This window comes from Paroedura picta, chromosome 9, assembly GCF_049243985.1.
Source record: "Paroedura picta isolate Pp20150507F chromosome 9, Ppicta_v3.0, whole genome shotgun sequence".
Classification (NCBI taxonomy): domain Eukaryota; kingdom Metazoa; phylum Chordata; class Lepidosauria; order Squamata; family Gekkonidae; genus Paroedura; species Paroedura picta.
This window is the reverse complement of record NC_135377.1, coordinates 1,190,633-1,211,249: the sequence shown is the minus strand read 5'-3', so window position 1 is coordinate 1,211,249 and position 20,617 is coordinate 1,190,633. Positions and strand designations below refer to the sequence as shown.

Below are 20,617 nucleotides of genomic sequence, written 5' to 3'. Positions count from 1 at the left end.
GCTGGGGGAGTCCAGGGAGGAGGGTGCATCTAGTTCAGCATCATGTCCCACACAGTGGCCAGACAGTTCCAGGCCTTCTCCTGATGTTGCCCTTGGGCTCTGGGATTTAGTGGTTGACTGCCCCTGAATGTGGAGGTTCTCTTCAGTCACCATGGCTAGTAGCCACTGATGGAGCTCTCCTCCATAAAGCTGTCTATTCTTGTGGCTTTCACTGTGTTCTCTCCACAGCCCATTCCACGTTTTCATGGCTCTCTGTGTAAAGGAGAGTTTCCCTTGGCCTGTCTGAGTCGCCTGTCCACGGGCTCCAGTGGGTCGCTTTCAGTCAGCTCTGCTTCGGCACCTGTGAGGCTTCAAGAAACGCCAGATGTGAAGAGCAAGTGTCCCTCCTGGTGGTCTGCAGGTGCATTCTGAGATCCTGCTCCAATTCTGCTTTATTTCTATCCCACCTTTGTCCGCAAGGGGGACCCAAAGCAGCTTGCAACGTTCTCCCCTCCTCCTTTGCATCCTCACATCACCTCTGCGAGGTAGGCCAGGCTGAGCGTGTGTGGCTGGCCCAGGGCCACTCAGCAAGCTTCCAGGGCCCACGTGAGGATTTGAACCCAGGTCTCCTAGGCCAACGCTGTCACCACCACACCACACTTTAGCTTCTTTTCGTTTCCTTCCGACGGGGAGCCCACTGGGTGACCTCAGGCGTTTCCTTCTGACGGGGAGCCCACTGGACGGCACAAGAAGGAGATCACCACAATGGGTTTGCATTATCAGGACTTGCCAGAATGGGCTTAAGTTACAGGCAGAAAGGTGCTGGCTGGATATTAGAGGAGAATTTTCTTACAGTGAGATTAGTTCAAAAGCAAAACTAGTTCTGGGGGGAAGTGTTATTTATACCTCATACTGTAGGTATGTCCATGTTTAGAAATGTCATGCTCTGCTTGAGATTTCGGCTTGTTTTCAGGTTCCTGTAGCTGAAACTCCTCTTGGATCCTGTCGACTGGACCAGATTGTGAAGTCCACCTGCAGCCTCAGCACGAAAGGCAGACTCCAAGCAGCCTAGACTAATTAAGGAAGGCCACAGTGTAGCAGCGCATAGTGGTAAGTCGCACAGCTCTCTCTTCTTGCTCCTCTGTAGCATGCATCTCTGTCGTATGAACCGGCCACGCATTTCCTTTGGAGGTGCACATGAAGTGCGGCCCAAGGCCAAGTGTAGGCTCGAATTGCATCAGTCCCTCCCTGCTCTGCTTTCCCACTCAAATCCAGATCACTTCTAGAGCAGCCAGTTGGCTATCTGGATTCTGGATGGGACCTGCCATCCCGAAGAAGGGGCAGGAGCTGGTGAAGGCCTGTTGGTCCCAGACCTGGAACTGGAAGAGATCTGGCCTCGAGGGGAAGGGTGGGACGGATGGACCCTTTCACCCCCCCCCCGAAAGAATCCACTCAGGAAGGGAAAGTCCTGTTAATCACCTTTTCCAACCACGGACATGTACACAGCATGTGTATTTGTATTGTTTACACATATTAAGATCTACATTTGACTTTGGCCCGTTGGCCAATGGGCACATCCAAGAAGGCCAAAAAAAATTGACCTTGTGCAAAACAACCCTTCTCTTAAAACCACAACACGAAAAAACAGGCAGTTCTAAATAATTATTCTAACAGAAAAAGAGAGAACCTGTCCCAGGCTATCAAAATCAGTTAACAATATATTTATATATTTATATAATCTCTATTTTAATAAATGAAAACCTTGTAGAGGATGGAGCAGAGTTGTTCTCTCTTGCCCCGGAGGGACGGACCAGAACCAATGGGATGAAATTAATTCAAAAGAAATTCTATCTAAGCCGCCGGAAGAAGTTCCTGACAGTGAGAGTGGTTCCTCAGTGGAACAGGCTTCCTCGGGAGGTGGTGGGTTCTCCATCTTTGAAGATTATTAAGCAGAGGCTGCAGAGCCATCTGATGGAGAGGCTGATTCTGTGAAGATTCAAGGGGGTGGCAGGTGACAGTGGGTGGGCGAGAGGGTTGTGATGGTCCTACGTAGTGCAGGGGTGGGACTAGATGACCCAGGAGGTCCCTTCCAACCCTAGGATTCTATGATCAATGAACCACCTTCATTGTCAAGGGCTGTGCTCCAATTTGGCTTCGGATAGATGCACACAGCTTGCTGCACTTTGTGTGGGGTGCAGTTCCCCCCCCCCAGGAAGTGTGCCACTTCCTTGTGATTGGAACGCCATGCAATGCACACGCACACCTGCGGCTCTTGGAGAAGTGACCCTTTGGGCAAGGTCTGCTGCCCCGGTGGCATTTGCTGTGCTGTGTGGACTATGCCTCTGCCTGAGAGACGACCCTCTCCTGTCCTCCGGGTGTTTGTAATGTGGGGCATGTTTTGCTGACCAAAGGAAGGTTATGGTCCCCTTATGAGCGAAGCCGCACTAGTGCCCCACGTGTGGGAATTGTTTTACTGCTAACTTGAACGTGGTGGGCTCCGGTGGGCAGCCGAGAGGGTCTGACGCATGAGAATGAGGTTTGACTCCAGGGACACCTTTGAGACAAACAAGTTTAATGTATATAGCAGCCAGAATTAAACTTTCTTTGAATGTAGTGATGCCCTAGAGTGTGGGGGGGGGGGCGAATGGTGGTTCTCCAGATGTCCATGGACTACAGTTCCCATGAGCCCCTGGCAGGACCTCTGGAGAGCCATCGTTTGGCCACCCCTGGCATAGTCGAAGGCTGGCCACCACGAGCCCCTGCCAGCAGCATGTGGCCATCTGGAGAATACAAGGAGGAGAAAAAACCTTCCAAAACACTGAAGAGGCCACGCAGAAGAGACCCCCCCCCCATCTGCCCATGCAACTGGAGGGAGCACATGCAGGGGCCGCCACACCACCCTCCTTTTCCTCCCAGAGTACGTGGCAGAGACACAAAGTCCTGGGATTCCAGTGCAGCCCATGGGGATGCTTTCCCCTTGCTTCCCTCCCGCATACGTAGACCCCCATAGCTGCTTCCTACGGTCAGACCCTCAGTCCATCCAGGTCCGCATTGCCCACTCAGGCCGGCAGAGGCTCTTCAGGGTCTTGCACCCCACTTGCCACTGCAGCTGCTCTGCCCCTGGACTGTAGGTTACAGGGTGGGAAAGCCACGGGGTGGGAAAGCCACGGGCGTCAGGCAACTCAGTCGGTTCACAAAGCCAGCAGCCCCAAGTCTCAAGACAAGCCGGAAGCCGAGCTGCAGGAGGGCAGGGCAAGAAGAAGGGAGGACGGAGCAGCTGTCAGAACTTGTAGCTGCTGGGCCCACCAGGAGGGGCTGCCATGGACTGGAGCTCTGATGGTGACACAGATACTGCTTGATGCTGCAGAAGATGACACCTGAGAAGGTGCCCCATTCTCTGCAGTCAAAAGGAATAACCAAAGCACAGGGAAAGGTGACCCCCCAACCCTCCCCCCACTGATCTAGGTATCGAGGAAATCCCCCAATGGAGAAAAAGACGCTTCCTATTCAGAACATCCAGTCAAGGGGTCAGTGAAGATGCTGCCAGGTGGAGGGTCGCCATGTCCTGGCCGCAGGGCGAGAAAGGCAGGTCCTGGGATGCGTCCAGGGATGGGCTGGCCATCTTATGGACCCATTTCCAGTTGGCTCCGGGCCAAAAGAGCGGCTCCACAGGACTGCCAAGGTCTCCTCTGGACGGTGCTTTTCACAAGCCAGTAGGAGGATTGCTCTTGTGCGGGGGGTCAAGAGGCTTCCCACAGCAGCGAAGCCTTCCGAGAAAAATGCCCCCCCCCCATGTCCTGAAGCTTGCCACAGTGTGGGGGGTTGTCCATGCCCCCCCTTTTGTCCCCTGCCGTGTGCAGCCCCAGGCTGTGGCCTCAGCTGTAGCTCCTGCTGCTCCATGCTGGACCGGGGCTTGGGGTGCATCCAAGCAGAACCCAGTTTGGGGCAGGAGACTTTGACGGGAGGTCTGGCAGAGCAGCCTAGCAGCCTCTTCCGCAGGGTGTGGGGTGGGGGGTTCCAGCTCTCTGGCAGGGAGCCCTGGCCTTGTGCACGGAGGATCCCAGGGGCCATCAGGCAGCGGCCCACGCGGAAGATCTGGAGACGGGAACCCCTGGGGAATGTGCTGCTGTGGCTGTCAGCCCTGGCAGGTGGGACTGTGCTCCGAGATCCACAAAGCGGGGCTGGGGGTGGGGGGGGGAGGTTGATGGCAACGTTTGTCCAGCTCCCGCTTCCGGCCGGCTGCTCAGGAGGGGTCGTAGTGGGTCAGCACGGCCCTCCTGGCCCCCACGCTGGCAAAGGTCGGCTGCACAATGTCCAGGGGGTGGGACACCCACACGTCAAAGACAGTCTTGTTGGGGGGCATGGCTTGGTCCAGCTCCACAGAGAGCCGTGGCGGGGGGCCAAGCCCCAAGGGAGGGCCTGGGGTCTCCTCCCAGGACAAGGAGCTCCCAGCGGGCCCGGGGCTAAAGAAGGGCAGGCCGGGGACTGCAGGGAAGGCTGAGAAGGGGCTGGAGGGGGCCACCACGTTGGGGGCCACGCACTTGCTGTAGGAGGTGGGCAGCTGCTCCCAGTGGGGGGCGGGGGGAGGCAGCGGGGGAGGCGTGTCCCCCCCTGAGTCGGAGCTGCTGCTCTCCGGGGCCTGGAGGACCCTGGGGCGCTTGGCCAGAGCGTGGGAGCCTTGCCCCTTCCTGGGGTGCCGCCTCCCTGCCTCCCTTCCCTGTGGGGACGAGGGGCCGTGGGAGGAGAGGCTGCTGGAGGAGGAGGAGAAGGAGCGCAGGACCGGTGGGGGGCCCGGAGGCCGCCAGGGCAGCAGAGGGGGGCCCGAGGAGATGCGGAAGATGGGGACCGGGCTCCAGAAGTCCCCAGCAGCGGGCGGGGCTTGGGCTTGGGGCAGTTCTGCTGCTGCCCGGGGCTTCCCGCACAGGCCCACGTCCTGGAAGTCGCTGAGCAAGGCGTCGATGCTGAAGGGGCTGTTCTGCTGAGCCTCCTCGCCCGTTGGGCCCGGGCCCCGCTCTGGGGCAGAGTCGCCCGGAGGCACCTGGGAGCAGCGGAAAGGCCAGCCGTGGAGCACGTAGGGGGCCAGGTCCACCACAAAGGCCCGCTCCTCCTGGCGCGAGACAGGCGTGTTCTGGAGCTTGAGGGCCTCCAGGGGGATGCGGCTCACGTCCACCGTCCAGAAGTTGCCCTTGGCCTTGGGCTTGGCCGGGTCCTTCAGCACCTGCCGGAGAAGGGAGGATTAGGGTGGCTTGCCAACTCCAGATGGAGACCCGCAGGGAGATTTGGGGGTGGAGCCCAGGAGACAGGTTTGGGGGTGGGAGGGACATTGACTCTGTAAGACAGACTTTGTCTCAGCCTCCCTGGCTGCAAAATATTTTTTTGTAATGGATATTACCCAAGTGTAGACCGTCAACCTCTGTGGCTGTGGACCACAAGGGCAGAGTCTGGGATCCTCCTGCGGCACAGCGACTGGTGTGTGTGTGTGTGTGTGTGTGGCTTCTGGGTGGTCTCTGTTGGAACCGGGGTGGGCTAGATGGGCTGCTGGTTCTTCTTGTGCCCTGGCCCCAAGGCCGCTCCAGCCCCTGCAGTCGTGCACCAGGTGAGAAGAGACGTGTGGCCCTCAGGCTCCCCCCGGCCCGGCCCAGCCCACTATCCTCTCACCTTGTGGAAGCAGTCGTTGGAGGAGAGGTTGTGCCGGATCGAGTCCTTCCAGCCCTGGTAGCCCTCCTTGAAGAAGGGAAAGAGGGAGCTGATCTCCTTGATGATCTGAAAGGGGGAGAAGCAGCAGAGACAATTTGCGGATCCCCCCGATTTCTCTCCTGCCTTTCTCCCTAGTGGGAGTCCAAAGCCACCTGCACTCCGCCCCTCCTTGCCACTTGAGCCTCACAACAGCCCTGCGAGGGATCTGTCTTTGTCTCTGAAGAATTGGGCATTCCCAGGAAGGCGGATTCTGCAAGTGAAAGCTTGTTGGTCTTCAGAGTGCCTGGCTTGAACTTGACCCTGCTGCTCCAGACCACCATGGCCACCCCCTGAACCTCTGCGGTAAGTTGGGCTGGGAAGGTGAGCCTGGCCCAGGGTCACACAGAGAGCTTCCCTGGCAGGGCAGGCATTTGAACCTGGGTCTCCCTGGAGATGGCCAAGCATTCCCCTTTCCCACAACCCCGTAGAAGGGGACCACTCCCTTCTGGAAGCTCAGCCTAAACACACATTATTGGGAGGTGGGGGGGGATGAAATCCCCTTCCTCGGTTCAGCACTGCTTCCCCCTTGCAGGCTAGGGGGCCTTCCTGGGGTCCTGGTTGGTCCTGAGGCTGTTAGCAGGCATCCCCCACTCCACACAAGGGCTTTGGAGGTGCAGCTGATACACTTTCTCAATAGAAAACCACCCGGTCAGCTATGAGGCATCACCGGGAACCATAGAGTTGGAAGGGGCCTCCTGGTCATCTAGTCCAACCCCCTGCAGTCATCAGAATCCAGGCAGCCAAGCCTGCCACTGGGATAACCCCCCTGCTCAAGATGCTCCTAAAGCCACAGTTGTCATCTGGCCAGGAGAAAAAGTGCTTCTAGATGCAGCCGCAGATTTCCTCCTCTGTTTACAGCCCCTTTTCTCACAGAGGCTCGAAGCAGATATGCAGGGATGATGGGGGGGTGACTTTTCAAGCTGCTGTTAAGAGCACAGCTGGGGAGGGGGGTTGGAGGCTGGACTAGCAGCCTGAAGCCTCCCTGTGTGCAAGATTGGGTGAAGCACAAGAATTTCTTTCACCTTGTAGCTGCGAGGTCTCACGTCCCTGGAGAAAACCCTCCAGTAACTTGCACACTCTTGCATGCGCTGGCGTTTCTCTAAATGCTCTGGCCTGCATCTCCAAGAGAAGCAGAAGGTGCTTTCATGTGCTGTATGGCCACATAAGCAAATGCAAAAAGTCAATTAGGCAGGCCAAGCCCCCCCCCCCAATTCCCCCTTTGATGTGGAAATGTGTTGCTGGTCCGGCCTGTGGAGGCGAATTTGTGAATGCCAGCGGGGGGGGGGGGGGGAGATTTCCTGTGAGAGAAAGCCCTTTTTGACAAAAAGATTTGGCATTCCAACTGGGGGAGAAAACATTTTAAAAGTTATTTAATAATATACTAAAGTGCATGACTGGGAGAGGTCACTGGGTTGACAGTATGTAAAGAAAGCCAGAGAGGGCTTTTCCTGTTGAACTGCTGCCTCCTCTACAGCACTTAAAAGCTGCCAGGGAACGTTGAGGTAGTTAGTGGTGAAAGAAAGACACTCTGCACATGCCAAGAGGTGCTCCAGGTTCCCACAGTTTTTGTGCAAAGCCCCTCAAGGGCCCCGTGGCCTTTTTAGAGAGTAACAGCTTGAGGAAGCTGGGGGGGGGGGGGTTGCCCGTTCAGGGGTTGGAGCTCCTTCCCTGTGCAGAAGGGCTGAGGAGCCTCAGACAGTGTGGACTAAGGGGGGGGGTATAAAAAGAGGGGGTTTATCAAATGATGCCCGGCATGGAGGGAGCTGGCAAAGAGGCATTTCTTCCCTCTCCCCAAAGTCTTGAGAACTTGAGGAGGTCCAGTGAAGCCAATGGGCAGCCGGTTCAGGAAGGACAAAAGGACAAAGCACTTTCTCCCTGGGGTGGCCCTCCAGAGGTCCTCGGACTTGGATTATTAGCAGTCCCTGCCAGGCCGGGATTTTGTAGCCCATGGGCATCTGGAGAGCCCCCTGCTTTCAATGTGGACTTGGCTGCCAGGAGATGTTGGGACGGCCGTGGGCACAGACAGCTTCAAAAAGAGAGTTAGACACCTTCGTGGGCGAGAGGCCTCTCTGTGGTGCTCCTGGGAGGTGGCCGGGCCTGAGAGCAAATGGGCGGGCCCAGGTCTGCCAGAGAGCCAGGAAATGTGACCCAAGTCAGTGCGGGGCTGGGGCCAAACTGCTCCTCATTCATGCGTCAGACTGAACTGCGCACAAGCAGACCTGTAGCCTGCCCTGAGCCAGTTTGGATGCCCCTTGGCTCCTGGCAAAGACTTCCAGAAGGTTCCCTTGGAAGCTGTAAGGATGCAGCTGGGGGGGGTGGCAGGATTCAGCCTCCTTCTCGCTCTCCACAATGCCCCCCCCCCTGCAAAGCAATTTACACCCTGCTGGTTCTAATCTCCCAGCTGGTTGGGCTGACCCCTGACCTGGGGGAGAGATTTGCACTGCATACACTCGGGTGAATGGGGCGGCTGATGCCTGGGGCAGATAGCACTTCCCCTCCACTTGCATAGATAGGCCTTATCACCAGCCTGGCCTGCAGCAGCCCCCCCCCAACCAGAGGTCCAGGAGGAGGGCCCCCATGCTGAGAAGGAAGGAGGGCTGAGCAGATGCAGAGACCCAAGAGGCGACTAGCCGCCCCCCCCCCCCCCGGGGACATGCAGAGTGCCTTGCCAAGATGCCCCTGCCCTTGGACCCCAAGCCACCTCCGTCCTCATCAACTTTCCTCTTTGGGGGAGGTGGCAGGATTTCAGGGCTCCTGCCCCCACTCTCCACTGGCAGACGTATGGTTGCCAGTCTCAAGGCGGGTCCTGGAGATCTCCTGGAATTGCAGCATCTCCAGATGGCAGAGAAAGAAAGAGCTGCTTTGGATGCCTCCTGTGCCTGCCCCCCCCCCGATCTCCAGGAATCTCCCAGTCCAGAACTGGCAACGGCAGCCCTGCGGAGTGGAACCGCTGGGAGGCAAATGTCTGCGGCTTCCTTGACCCCCTCGCACTTGGGGCAGGCTTGCGGGGAAAACCAGAACTCCAAAGGCATCCAAAGAAGCTGTCATGGGGGGGGGGGAAGGCTTGGCACAGCCAGTGATGGGAATGTGGGATTGGGAGAGGGGGCCACGTGGAGGAGACCTCTAGCAAAGCCATGAGGAGCCTCCATGTCCGGAGGCAGTCCCAGAGCCAGGGGGCTACTTCGGGGGGAGACCTGGGCCCCCTTGTTTCCCAGGTTGCTGGCCTGGCTGAGGGGCAGGTGGAGGCTGGAGAGGAGGGACCCGCTCTTCTTTGAGACTCGTCTGCCCGACCCCTCACCCCCTCCGAGGGCTGCTGGCCGTCCCTGGGTCTGCGCCGAGGGATGATGGGCAGGGCGGTGGAGCGGCCTCCTTGGGGCGCCGTCCGGGCGGAGAGGCCTCTTACCTGCGAGAGCTTGAGCCGGCGCTCGGGAGCGGCCTGGATGACTAGGGCGATCATGGCCAAGTAGGTGTAGGGCGGCTTGGGGTGCCGGTGGTAGCGCTTCTGCTTCGCCTTGGGTCGCTTGCCGCCCGCTTCCTCGACGGGCGCCGGGATCCCGGGCCCAGCAGCCGCCGAGCTGGGTTCCTCGGGCGCAGACATGGCCGGAGGCTGGGAAGATGCGCGTCCCGGGACGGAGCGTCCTTGACGGCAGTTGGCCCAGGTGGGCTGGAGGGAGGAGGGCCCAGGAGGGCGCGGGGGTGGGCGTTCGTGCCCCTTCAGAGATGGCAGGGAGGGGCCGGGCCGGGCCGCCCTGGGGGGGGGAGCCGTCGAGGGGGCGGCGTAGCAAAAGCGGCCCAAGGCAGATCTCGGACGGGGTAGGTGGGTCCCCGAAGGGGGGGGGGCACGCGCCCTGCAGCTGGCAGACCACATACCCTCTCCACCCCCATCGAGGCAGCGCAGAACCGCGGGGCTTCCCAGGAAGGGCGCAGATAGGCGGCGGAGCGCGCGGGGGTTTGGGGACCCTGCAGGGGGCTGCGCCAGGTGCGAAGGGGCCCGAGGCCGTCTCTGGCGGGGCGGGGGGGGGGCTTGGCTGGTCGTGCGCTCGAGCAAGGGCCGTTCCCGCGCGCCTCGACGCCACTTCTGCCGGGCTCCGCGCAAGCCGCGCTGCGCAATAAGCTTCGGGCCCAGCCGCGCTGTTTTCTCTGTGGTCTTCCGGCCCAGATGCGGAGGATCTCCCCCTGCCTGGCGCTCTCACCCCACACGGCCGCCTCTCCGGTGCTCTACCCCGCCGCCCAGCCCCCTGGGCCCGAGCAAAGGACCAGCCAAGTCCCACTCGAGGTGGAAGCGCCCCTGCGCTCGCCCCCCTTGGCAAAGGTGCCCGGCCTGGACTCGGCCTTCTTCGGCTGTGCTCTGCTGCCCCACGTTCCCCTTGGTCCTCATCCCCCCCCCCCCCCAGGCGCATACAGGGAACCAGGGAACACCAATGTCTCCAGAAATCTCAAGAGGGTTCCGTTTTTGGAAAACGCCTCCCTCCCTCCCTCCTTCCCTTTATCCCCGAGAACCCAAGGGGGCCTGCATCATTCTCCCTCTTATCCTCACAACCACCCTGCGAGGTAGGCTAGGCTAAGAGGGTGCAACTGGCCCAAGGTCACCTGGCATGCTTTCATGGGGGAGATTTGAACCTGGGTCTCCCAGAGCTTCGCCTGACACTCTGACCTTGACCCCACACTGAGGACCCATGAAAGAACGCCCCCCCACCCCCACCCCGCAGATACATGCTTGGCATCAAGTGTGTCAAATTTCTGCAGAAGTTTCAAGATGAATTTTTTAGCAGGCGCTAAGGGGTTAGAAAACAAATAATCATAAAATCAGCAGCAGAATCAGCTGCTGGGTCAGAATTTGGCTGCCCATTGAGGGGACCACAGGCAGGCCTGGGCCCGAGGTGGCCATCAAGTCCTTGCTGTGGGACCTGCCTCTCCCCCCCCCACAGGAGCCCCCGTGTGCCCCTCAGAGGAGCCATCAGCGAGGCCCACCCTGACAGCCCACCAACACAGCTGTGGCAAGGAGTGGGGCACCAGGAGGCTGAGGGGGCAAGGATCACTGGGCCCTGCCCCCGCCTCTGCTGCTCTCAACCCCACCCCATCTCCTGCTCTGCACTCCTCCCTTGAGGCTCCTGGGGGTTGCTTCATCAGGTGCAACTCTTGTGGGCAGCCTGGTGCATTTTTAGCATCTCTGCCCCAAAATGTGTGTTTGTGTGTGTGCGTGGTGGGGGGGGGGGAGTTACTTAGTTGCTTGCTTGCTAACACACCTGGTTCCCCACCTGCGACCCAGATCAGCTGACCCGATTCCCCTCTTCCGTTTTCCTTTTTCCTCACAACGAACCCTGGATCCGAGGCAGGGGGCTCTCGGGGCCTCCCCCATCTTGTTGGTCTCTCAGGTGCTGCTGGAGTCAGGCCCACCTGTGAAGTAGGTAAGGCCCCCAGCAAGTTCCGTGGCAGAGTGGGGGTTCGTACCTGGGTCTCCCAGAGCCTCCCTGACCGCTGCATCCCGCTGGCTTCGCCTCTCCACTGCTGGGTCCCAGGCAGGACCCCTGTTTCTCTGCTGCCACTGCTAGAGGTGCTGGGGGGGGGGAGAATAACACACAATTCTGCAGGCCCCTCGCCTCCCCAGGGAGCCTTCCCATGGTCCAGGCAAGGCCTGGTCTGGCTCTGCCTGAACCGGGGGGAGGGATGGGGGGACCTTCTGCATGCCAGGCAGGCCAGGAGCCCTGAGCAGGGCCCTGCAAGTGGCTCCCAGGCTGGGGGCCGTTTCTATCTCTCCGGGGCCCTTTTGCTCTGAGCTTGGCAAATGGAAATCTGACATGTGTTGCTGGCTTTCTCCGCTTTCTCCGCTTTCTCCTTGGTCCCATTCAGCTCAGGGGCGGGAGGGGCAGTGAATGGAGAAGCACCATCGCAGGATCCGGATCACCCTTGAGGATTTATTGGGATGAGTGCCCACAAAGGCAGGAGGCTGCTCCTTTGGCAGCCTCCGTCAGGCACAGCCTCAAGGCCTCTCTTAGCCTGGGACGATCTGCCTGCAAGGCTGTCCGCTGGTCCCTCTTCCTGCCCCTTCGCCTCAGGAAGACTTCTGAACGGACCGGCCGGGATTCCGCAACGTGTTTCACCTCCCCCTTGTAGCCTGCCCTGGCTGGCTCTGCACAGGAGCCCCACCTGCCCTGCCCTGCCTCCTTGGGGGTCCCCAGAGCGCGGAGGCAGGATCCCAAGAGGACGAGGGCTCCCTCGCCTCCAGGTAGCCCTCCCGCCTCTTCAGAGGGCCCGACCCACTGGGGACGAGGAGTCCTGGCCGCTGCTCCTTCCCGTCGGGGCCAGCACTGCCCTGCTGTGGAGTCCTGGCCTGGCGCGGACGGTGAGGCCCTGCTCCAGAGACCGCCTCGCTGCTCCAAGGTGGCCGACTGCTTCTGTCCCTCGCCAGGGCTTCAGCCTGGGAAGTTAGTACAGCCCTCGAAGCCGGTCCAGGAAGCTGGGCCTCCTCCCCACTGGCTGCCCCTTCCCCTGGCTGTGCTCGAGGTCCCCCTCCGGCCCTGCGGCCGGCCTCGGCGCCCCCTCCGGCTCCTCCTTGGAGCGTGACTTCCGCGCCTTGGGGCCGCCCTGTGGGGGGTGGCCTTGCTTGCCGTCTCCCCGGCCCTTTGCCGCCCGAGCCCTTTTCTCCGAGTCTTTGTGCCGGGAGGGCTGCAGGGGCCGGTCGCGTTCCGCCCTCTTGGCCTCCCTCAGGGACCGTCGCTCAAAGGCCTCCACGATCCGGGGCACGCGGTCCTCGGCCTGCAGCTGGACTGCCACTTCCTGCGCGGAGGGGTCCGTCCCCTTCTGGCCTTCCCGCTTCGCAGGGGTGCGCTTGGCCCGGGCTTTCTGGCGCTCACAGAACAGGCAGGAGCACTCGGCTGGGGAGGGGCTCGTGTCGTTGCAGGGGACGATCCGTGCGACGGGCTGCAGGGGAAAGAGAGGAGGGGTGACCCTTAGACCAGGGGTAGTCAAACTGCGGCCCTCCAGACGTCCATGGACTACAATTCCCAAGAGCCCCTGCCAGCGAATGCTGGGAATTGTAGTCCATGGACATCTGGAGGGCCGCAGTTTGACTACCCCTGCCTCAGACAATTACGGCTTGCCGGTCCTGGCTCGTGATTCTCTTACTGGGCAGGGGCATTTATCAGCCGGGTGCCGAGTCTTCCCCCGGTGGAGGGGCCTGGCCCCTTCTCCCAGTGGCCTTCCCTGAGACTTTGGCCCAGCTACTGCAGCACGGAGAGCAGCCCTCCTGACCCCCTGGCCACCTCGGGAACTCTAAGGGGTGGCTGCAGCCGTCTGTCTGGTTCGAGTCGTGCAGCGGGACATTTTGCTCTCCAGATGGGCCAGAGGGGGTGTGGCCCGAGTGGGGCACGCCGGTTCCAGGTGTCAGAGGCCTGTGGGGGTGGGGAGAAGTGTGCAGGCTCCCTCGCTGGAGGAGCATGTGACCAGGGCTGAGCCTCAGGGTCCCTCCTGATCCTGGGTGGGAAAGCAGTGGCTCAGCTTTGGGGGACCAGAGGAGCTTGAGCCCACCCCTATTTCCTGCCGGAAGGGAATTTTAGCGTGAGGTAATTCCCCCCGCCCCCCCACACCCTTCATTTATATATTTGGAAATCACTTAAGTGGCACGTCTACACTTGGGACTTGCTTGAGGGGGCTCACAACGAAAGCCCTAAGACCCCCATGCAGCAGAACACGGCAGGCGTCCAAAGCACCGGGGGGGGGGGGTGAGGAGTGTGGGAGGGGCCGTGTGCACCCCCGAGCCCCGCCCAGAAGGAAGCTCTGCAGGTCTTGGAGGTGCTGCTGGACTCAAACGTTGGCCTGTGGCTTCACGGGACGCTGGAAACATTTCCAGTCTAAAGCCCCCAAATAAAACACGAACCCCCCCAGGTCTTCCCACCCGTCATACATGCCTGCCACGTCCAACTCCCTCGAAAGCCCTGGCCCACAGGCTGGCCTTGTAGGACCCCCAGGAGGAAGCCCCCCCCCCCGAGCCAGAGCCACAAGGGAAAAGCTGGCTTCCGGGTGGGGGGGCGTGACAGCCCAGGCTGCTTGAGGACTGTCATTGGCACCCAGCACAGCTTGGCTGGAGGCCAGGAGCACCTTGGAGGCCAACACGGTTTGGGGGAAATGAGCTTGGGAGAGTCAAAGCTCCCTTGGGAGGGATGCCAGCCTCCAGGGGGGACCTGGGGAGCTCCTGGAGTTCCAGACCAAGGGACCAGTTCCCCTGCAGCAGAGGGTGGCTTGGGAGGGAGGACTCTCTGGCATGGTACCCCACTGAGGTCCCCCCCCCAAGGGTCCACCCCCCAAATCTCCAGGGGTTTCCCAGCCTGGAGCTGGCAACCCTGTCCCTTTGAAGTCAAAACAAACCATCAGGGCAGGGCAAGGCGGGAGCAGGAGGGGGAGGAGCAAGCTGACCAGGCTGCTGCTTCACAGGGTCTGTGAGGGTGAGCATTTCTGTCCGCCTTGGATGGACATCACGGGGCTTCCTAAGGCAACAGCTGTGGTCAGCCTGCTTTCCCCCCTTTGCCAGATGGGTCGGGATGGAGCTCTCCGAGCTCTGGCTGCTGTAAAACGGCTTTGGGGAGGGGCTTGTTTATAAAAGAAGCAGCCTGGCCAAGCCCACCCCCCTTCCTCCTCACCTGGCGACCAGGACTCCTGGCTTTGTGGGGCTTCCTCCTGTGCCTGGGCTCTGCGCGGTTCTCCCCACTGCAAGGGGCTCCGGCGTCCCCTGCCCGGCCCCAGGGGGGCCCTTCCTTGGGCTGCCGGGAGCTGGAGGCACCACCCCTCCCTGGGCCCGGTGGGCTCGCCAGGTCCCTCTCTGCCTTCAGGGGCTCGTCTACGGGGGTCTGCTCCAGCCACTGCTGGACTTTGGCAAGCCTCTGCTGGGAGGAGGCTCCTCTCCTGTTCCTGCCTGGCCCTCTGTCTCCATCCTCTCCATGCCACGGAGGCCAGTGGTCTTCATAGAAGGCCTCCTTTTCGGCCGGCAGCTCGCGGTTGAAGGCTTGGCAGGCTCCACAGCTTTGGACGTGGCTGATCCGGCACTGGGGCAGGATCCTGGCCGAACTGCTCACGGAGGAGGAGGGCCTCCTGCCGTCCTGCCGGCCCTGGCCATAGTAGGTGCTTGGCTCATAATGGCCCCAGGAGCTGCAGGGCCAGTCCACCACCACCCCTCTGGCTGGGCCTGGCCGGCTGGGGTTCTGCCTCCGGCTAGTCCTCTCCGGTCCCACGCGGGCCGTCTCAGGCCTCCTCCGGCTCTGGCTGGGGCTGGCAGGCACTTGCGGGGCCTCCATGTTCTCGTAGCTGTCAGACAGCTGGGCCTCCTCGCCAGCCCAGGCCTTCAGCTTCTTGGAGAAGAAGGTGTCCAGAGTCTCCGCTGCGTTGCGGTTGAACACGGACGACCTTTCAATGCCCAGGCTGGGTGAAGAGCATACCTGTGGGCACAAGGGTGCCCGGTGCCCTTCCGGATCTTTGGCCGGAATCCTAGTAGAGTCTTTATAACTGCGAAGGTGGCTTTGGTGACGGTCAGATTCTTTCTTGTGGGAGACGGACCTTCTGAGGCTGCAATCTCGGATGGATCTCGAGAGATCTAGAAAGTAACAGAAAGTCTCAACTAAAGAATAGCCCCAGGTGGGTGGGGGGTTCACCCTTTGAAGAATGGCACCTGCCCAGGGTTGCTCTCTGTGAGGTTTTCTTGCTGCAGGATCATTATTGATTTATTAGTATCTGATGATGATGATTTTTACCCGGCCATTCCCCAAAAGGGCTCAGCTGGGGGAGGGTAAGCCCTGCTCTCCGCACCCCCACTAGCAGAGCGGAGGAGGGGGGCACCCTTGGCCAGGGCTTTTCCTCACCCTTGGAATGCCCCACCCCTTGAGGCTTGCTTGGTGCCAGGCCAAACGCTGAGTTTAATCTTTAATGTTGTTTTTTTATGTTCTGCCTTATGGACGCCATTTGAGGCTTTTTTAATGCTGTTTTTATGCCCTTGGCTTGTATTTATAATTTCATTTATCATTGTTACTTTTTATGCTGCTGATTTTATGATTTTTATTGTATTTGTTTCTTAACCCCTAAGGAGCCTTGAGCAGATCTCTGGAGAGACGCAGTAGATCAATTAACATGACATGCACTCCCTAACTGCCAGAATCTATCCTTTAGGGTCCTTGGAGGGTTTATAGCCCACAACCAACACAATTGTTGGGGGAACCATCTCAGCATCCTGCTTTTTGAGGCGTACCAGAAATGATAGAGGCCGTAGAAACCGCCTGCTCTCCGTGTGGCCTGCTGGCATTGTTGATGTAATCCGGGTCTGTCTCCCAATCCTCATCCTCATCAACGCTACGAGGAAACCGGGGTGCCGGCTCTGCTGTCTTGCGGCTCACCCTGTTCCTGCAGGCCTTTGGGGACCGGTGACTTCGGAGGCACCCAGACTGGTCCATGTTAGGGGATCAAAAAGAGGGTGGAATGTCCAAGTGGCAAACGGATGGCTGCTCAGAGAACGTGGCTTTGCGCCCAGCCAGAGCCGGTGGAGCCTGGCCACTGTGATGTCAACGCTGTGTCACATAGGATTCTCTCCTTCCACAGAACCTTCTGCTGATCTTGAGTGCAGCGTGGGTGTCAAAGAAAGAGAAGCGTTGGATCACGCTCTGAGCCAACATACCCGAAGGACCGCCTACTCTCTTGTGAACCTACCTGAGCACTATGGCTGTCCTATCGAAGCCCCGCCTCGGGTGCCCCCCCTTCTGAGAGGGTCTTCTCAGTTGTGGCACCAAATCTCTGGAGCTCTGTCCCCAGGGGGATTCGACTGTCCTATTGTCTTTTGCCAGAGGGTGAAGACTATTTGGTTTATGTTGGCATTCCCTCAGGGATCTCTTCTTCCTTGCCTATTTGTAAAACGGTTTGTATATATTCCATGGCCCAGGCCAGACTGACCTCATAAGATCTCGGAAGCTAGGCAGGGTCAGCTCTGGTGAGCACTCAGAGGAAGACCTCCCAAGAGGCCCAGCGTTGCTACACAGCGGCAGGTGATGGCAGCAGCCTCCAAGATTCAGAGAACCATAGAGTTGGAAGGGATCCTAGAGGCCATCCAGTCCCACCCCCTACTCAATGCAGGATCAGCTTAAAGCACCCTGGAGAACCGTCTGGCCTCTGAACATCTCTTGCCTTGAAAAACTGACACTGGGCCCACATTGTCACCATAAGTTGGCTGCAACTTGATTGCACTTTACAGGCACACATAATATACACATGTATTTTAACTCTGTTTTGTCTCAGCAGGAAAGCAAGAATCCAGTAGCACCTTAAAGCCTGAGAAAATTAGGGCATGAGCATTCTTCAGATACCTGGAACTAGTGAAAGCTCATCTCTGCCACAAATTGGGTTAGTTTTAAGGTGGTTCTGGGCTTTTCTGTTGCTGCAGACACAGCTACCCATCTGGATCCATCTTTGTATGGACCTTAACACTATTTTTAATTCTTGTTTTTGCATTTTTTAATTTGTGTGTTTGGAAAAGGGGGTTGATTTTTATGGCTTTATCATGTATGTTTTAAACTCTTGGTGGCTGGGCTTGCCAACCTCCAAAGGGGGAGGCCTGGATATCACCAGAGTTATAACAGATTTCCGGACTATACAGATCTGGAAATGACAGAAATGGCAGCTCCAGAACCCCTGGCAGAAATGGCAGCTCCAGAACTAGTGTGTAAGGGACACAATAAATTCTAGGTGAAAACCATCTCCCAAATCCCTTCTAATTCCACTCCTCTGTAGGCCTCCTAATCTCCAGGAATGTCCCAAGCAGGACTTGGCAAATCTATAACATTGTGGGGGCAGAAAGGCAGAGTACAAATTTTGTCAATAATCAATAAATAATAAATGATCCCACCAACATTGGATTTTACAAAATGTGTGCAGTTAGGGAATCGGGGAAAGCACCATCCAGGAAGATCTCTGTTTCTGTATCCTGGTGATGTCCCTGCAGAGGAAGTGGCTGCCCCCTGGGTGAGACTAGATGGACCCCCACTGAGGTCCTTATCAGGGGACGCCCTCGGCTTCTATGCCTGTTGTTGTACTCAAGAAGAGCTGGTTGGCCACGATGTGAGAAAGGATGCTGCACTAGATGGAACCTCCCTGGCCTGACCCAGCAGGGCTCTTCTCTTGGTCTTCTCAGAGGAAGGCCTCAGCCTCTCTGCCCTGTGGCTGGCCCTGCAGAGGAACTGGCTGGCCCCTGGGTGAGACGGGAGGCTGGACTGGAGGGACCCTCCCTGGCCTGACCCAGCAGGGCTCTTCTGAGGGTCTTCTCAAGGGAAGGCCTCGGCCTCTCTGCCCTGTGGCTGGCCCCTGGGTGAGACGGGAGGCTGGACTGGAGGGACCCTCCCTGGCCTGACCCAGCAGGGCTCTTCTGAAGGTCTTCTCAGGGGAAGGCCTCGGCCTCTCTGCCCTGTGGCTGGCCCTGCAGAGGGACTGGCTGGCCCCTGGGTGAGACGGGAGGCTGGACCGGAGGGACCCTTAATTTCCTGAGGCTCTACTTATGAGGCGCTGCTGGGAGTGGAAGGATAAAAATCTAAAGTGTAAATAAATCATAGAATCAGAATTAGAAGGGGCCTCCAGGGTCATCTAGTCCAGCCCTCTGCACAACGCAGGAACACACAATTTCTGCCCAGTCACAGTGACCCCAATGTCATGCCCAAGTAATTCCCCCACCCGCAAAAAAAACCTCCAGGATCCAGCGTGGCCTGGAGGAATTTCACCTCCCATCCCCTAGTGGCCATCAGCAATTCCCTGGGTTTGCAAGGAAGGGCCACGAGGGACAAGCCCTGGCCCATCCCTTCCTGCCCACCCACTGGCAGCCTTAGATCACTCAGTGTTTCTCGGCCTAGCCTCCCTCGCAGGGGTGTTGTGAAAGAGAAAGCCTTTTAGGAGGATAATTAGATCCGCCTCCTTTGGCTCCTCTGACCGGGCCTGATGGGCTTGCAGGACTCCTCCATGCACACGGCCTCTTTTGTGCCGGGGCTGCGAGACCATCCCGCCTTTGCTTTTAATTGCGCGGCCGCCCTCCGCCCTCCTCGGCTGCGCCCGCCCCGCCCCCGGCCCGCCCCTTGGCCACTCTCAAGATGGCGGCGGAAGGGCGGCCGCTGACTTCCTGCCGGGGCCGGAAGTGTTGCCGGTTGTCGTGGCGACGGCGCTGGGCCGAGTGGGAACGAGAGTCGGGGGGAGGCCCGGCTGGGGAGCGCGCGGGGGGAGGGGTAAGTGAGCGGCGAGGCGGGGAGGGGGCAACGGGAGGGAGGGGGGGGTCGTCGCGTGGCCCGGGGGCGGCCGGGGTCGAGCAGTCAGGTGACCGGGCCTGGGCGGGGGGCTCCGAGCAAGTGGGAGGAAACTTTGTAAACTCCCCCCTCCCCCCCCGGGAAGAGCGCGGGAAGCGGGACTGTCTTCCGGTGGGGCCGAGGAGAGGGGGTCGCGCCGGGCGGGGGCCAAGCTGACTACAATGCCCATGAGCCCCTGCCAGCGCAGAGGCTGGGAATTGTCGTCCACGGACCTCTGGAGAGCCTTGTGATCCTAGAAGATCTCCAGGGCTCACCTGGAGGTTGGCAGCCAGTCAGAGTGGTCCCCCTCCCCACGCCGCCGGCTGGGTCACCTCGGGCTAGGCGCAGTTCTCTTAGAGCTGTTCTCTCAGAGTGGCTCTCTCAGCCCCGCCTGCCTCCCTGGGGGTCTGGTGGGGAGCGGAGGGGGAACCCCTCTGGGGCTCTTCTGGGAAGTCGAAAGGGTACAAAAACCAGCTCTCCACCTCTTGCGGACCTGCGTGGCTCACACGCAATATTGACCGGCCCCCAGAGAAAATGCTGGTCTTTATTCAAATTGGACCTCCAGTTTCAGGGGCAGTATACCTGTGGATTCCGCAGCAGAAGGATAGGGACAGGTGAATGTCATTTGCCAGGGCACCCTCCCCAATCTGACTGTTGTGTCCACCGAAGGAGTTGGAGATGCCCCTCGTGTGGGCCAGGACAACATTGCCTGGGTGATGAAAGATACCAGGCCCCGCGATGGTTTCTCTGGGTGGGAAGGAGGAAGGGCCCTGAAGGGGAGGACTTAGGATCATAGAAGAACAGAACTGGAAGGGGCCTCCCAGGTCATCTAGTCGAACCCCCTGCATTATGCAGGGCACTCACCACCCTCTTGCTCACCCACTGTCACCTGCCACCCCCTTGAACCTTGCAGAATAAGCCTCTTTGTCAGATGGCTCTCCAGCTTCTGTCTAAAAATCTCCAAAGATGGAGAACCCACCACCTCCCGAGGAAGCCTGTTCCACTGAGGAACCGCTCTAACTGCCAGGAACTTCTTCCAGAGGTTTAGATGGAATTTCTTTTGAATTAATTTCATCCCGTTGGTTCTGGTCCATCCCTCGGGGCAAGAGAGAACAACTCTGCTCCATCCTCTATATGGCAGCCTTCTAAATGCTTGGGGTCTCTGGGCCTGGTGCGGGACCCTGCCCCCTGCCCTGTGTGTGGTTCACAGGAGGTTCCAGGGGACTTGTTTGCAGAGTATCTCCTGGCAGTGATGGGGGGAAGTGCTGTCCGGGTACTGCTGACTCACAGAGGCCCTGCAGGGTTTTCGGGGCAAGAGACATTCAGGGGCTACTTGCCGTTTTCTGCCTCTGCATGGTCAGCTACGTCTTCCTTGGTGGTGCTAACCAGGGCATAACCAGGGTATAGCCAGCCTAGCTTCTGCATTCTGATAGGGTGGGACTGGCCTGAGCCATCTGACGGGTGGTGCTGTTACATTGGAGTGACATCCCAAGGAGCAGTACTGATGACTGACAGAAGTGAGCTTTCTGAACCTTTTGCCTTAGTGGGAAACCTGTGCTGATCCGACAGTGTGAAAAACAGGATGCCTTCTTCTTTCAGCGATGGAGCCT

The 20,617-nt window shown here is 59.2% G+C and overlaps 3 protein-coding genes across 4 annotated transcripts in view; 1 reads left to right on the top strand and 2 right to left on the bottom strand.

The window, feature by feature from the left end:
• Window positions 1-2,534: 2,534 nt before the first annotated feature.
• Window positions 2,535-9,386, bottom strand: LOC143845264 (forkhead box protein H1-like). Its single transcript, XM_077353547.1, has 3 exons — window positions 9,119-9,386; window positions 5,638-5,742; window positions 2,535-5,197 (listed from the first exon to the last, which is right to left on the bottom strand). The coding sequence occupies exons 1-3, from the start codon at window positions 9,311-9,313 to the stop codon at window positions 4,223-4,225; spliced, it is 1,275 nt and encodes a 424-aa protein (XP_077209662.1). The 5' UTR covers window positions 9,314-9,386; the 3' UTR covers window positions 2,535-4,222.
• A 2,230-nt stretch (window positions 9,387-11,616) lies between these two features.
• LOC143845253 (uncharacterized) lies at window positions 11,617-16,246 on the bottom strand. Its single transcript, XM_077353506.1, has 3 exons — window positions 15,947-16,246; window positions 14,352-15,298; window positions 11,617-12,636 (listed from the first exon to the last, which is right to left on the bottom strand). The coding sequence occupies exons 1-3, from the start codon at window positions 16,146-16,148 to the stop codon at window positions 12,142-12,144; spliced, it is 1,644 nt and encodes a 547-aa protein (XP_077209621.1). The 5' UTR covers window positions 16,149-16,246; the 3' UTR covers window positions 11,617-12,141.
• Window positions 16,247-18,851: 2,605 nt separating this feature from the next.
• Window positions 18,852-20,617, top strand: part of PPP1R16A (protein phosphatase 1 regulatory subunit 16A) — a 38,367-nt gene continuing 36,601 nt past the window's right edge. For both annotated transcript variants that reach the window (XM_077353512.1, XM_077353510.1), the window contains exon 1: window positions 18,852-18,950. The gene's annotated coding sequence lies outside the window, so the exon portion shown is untranslated. The remainder of the gene's footprint in view (window positions 18,951-20,617) is intronic.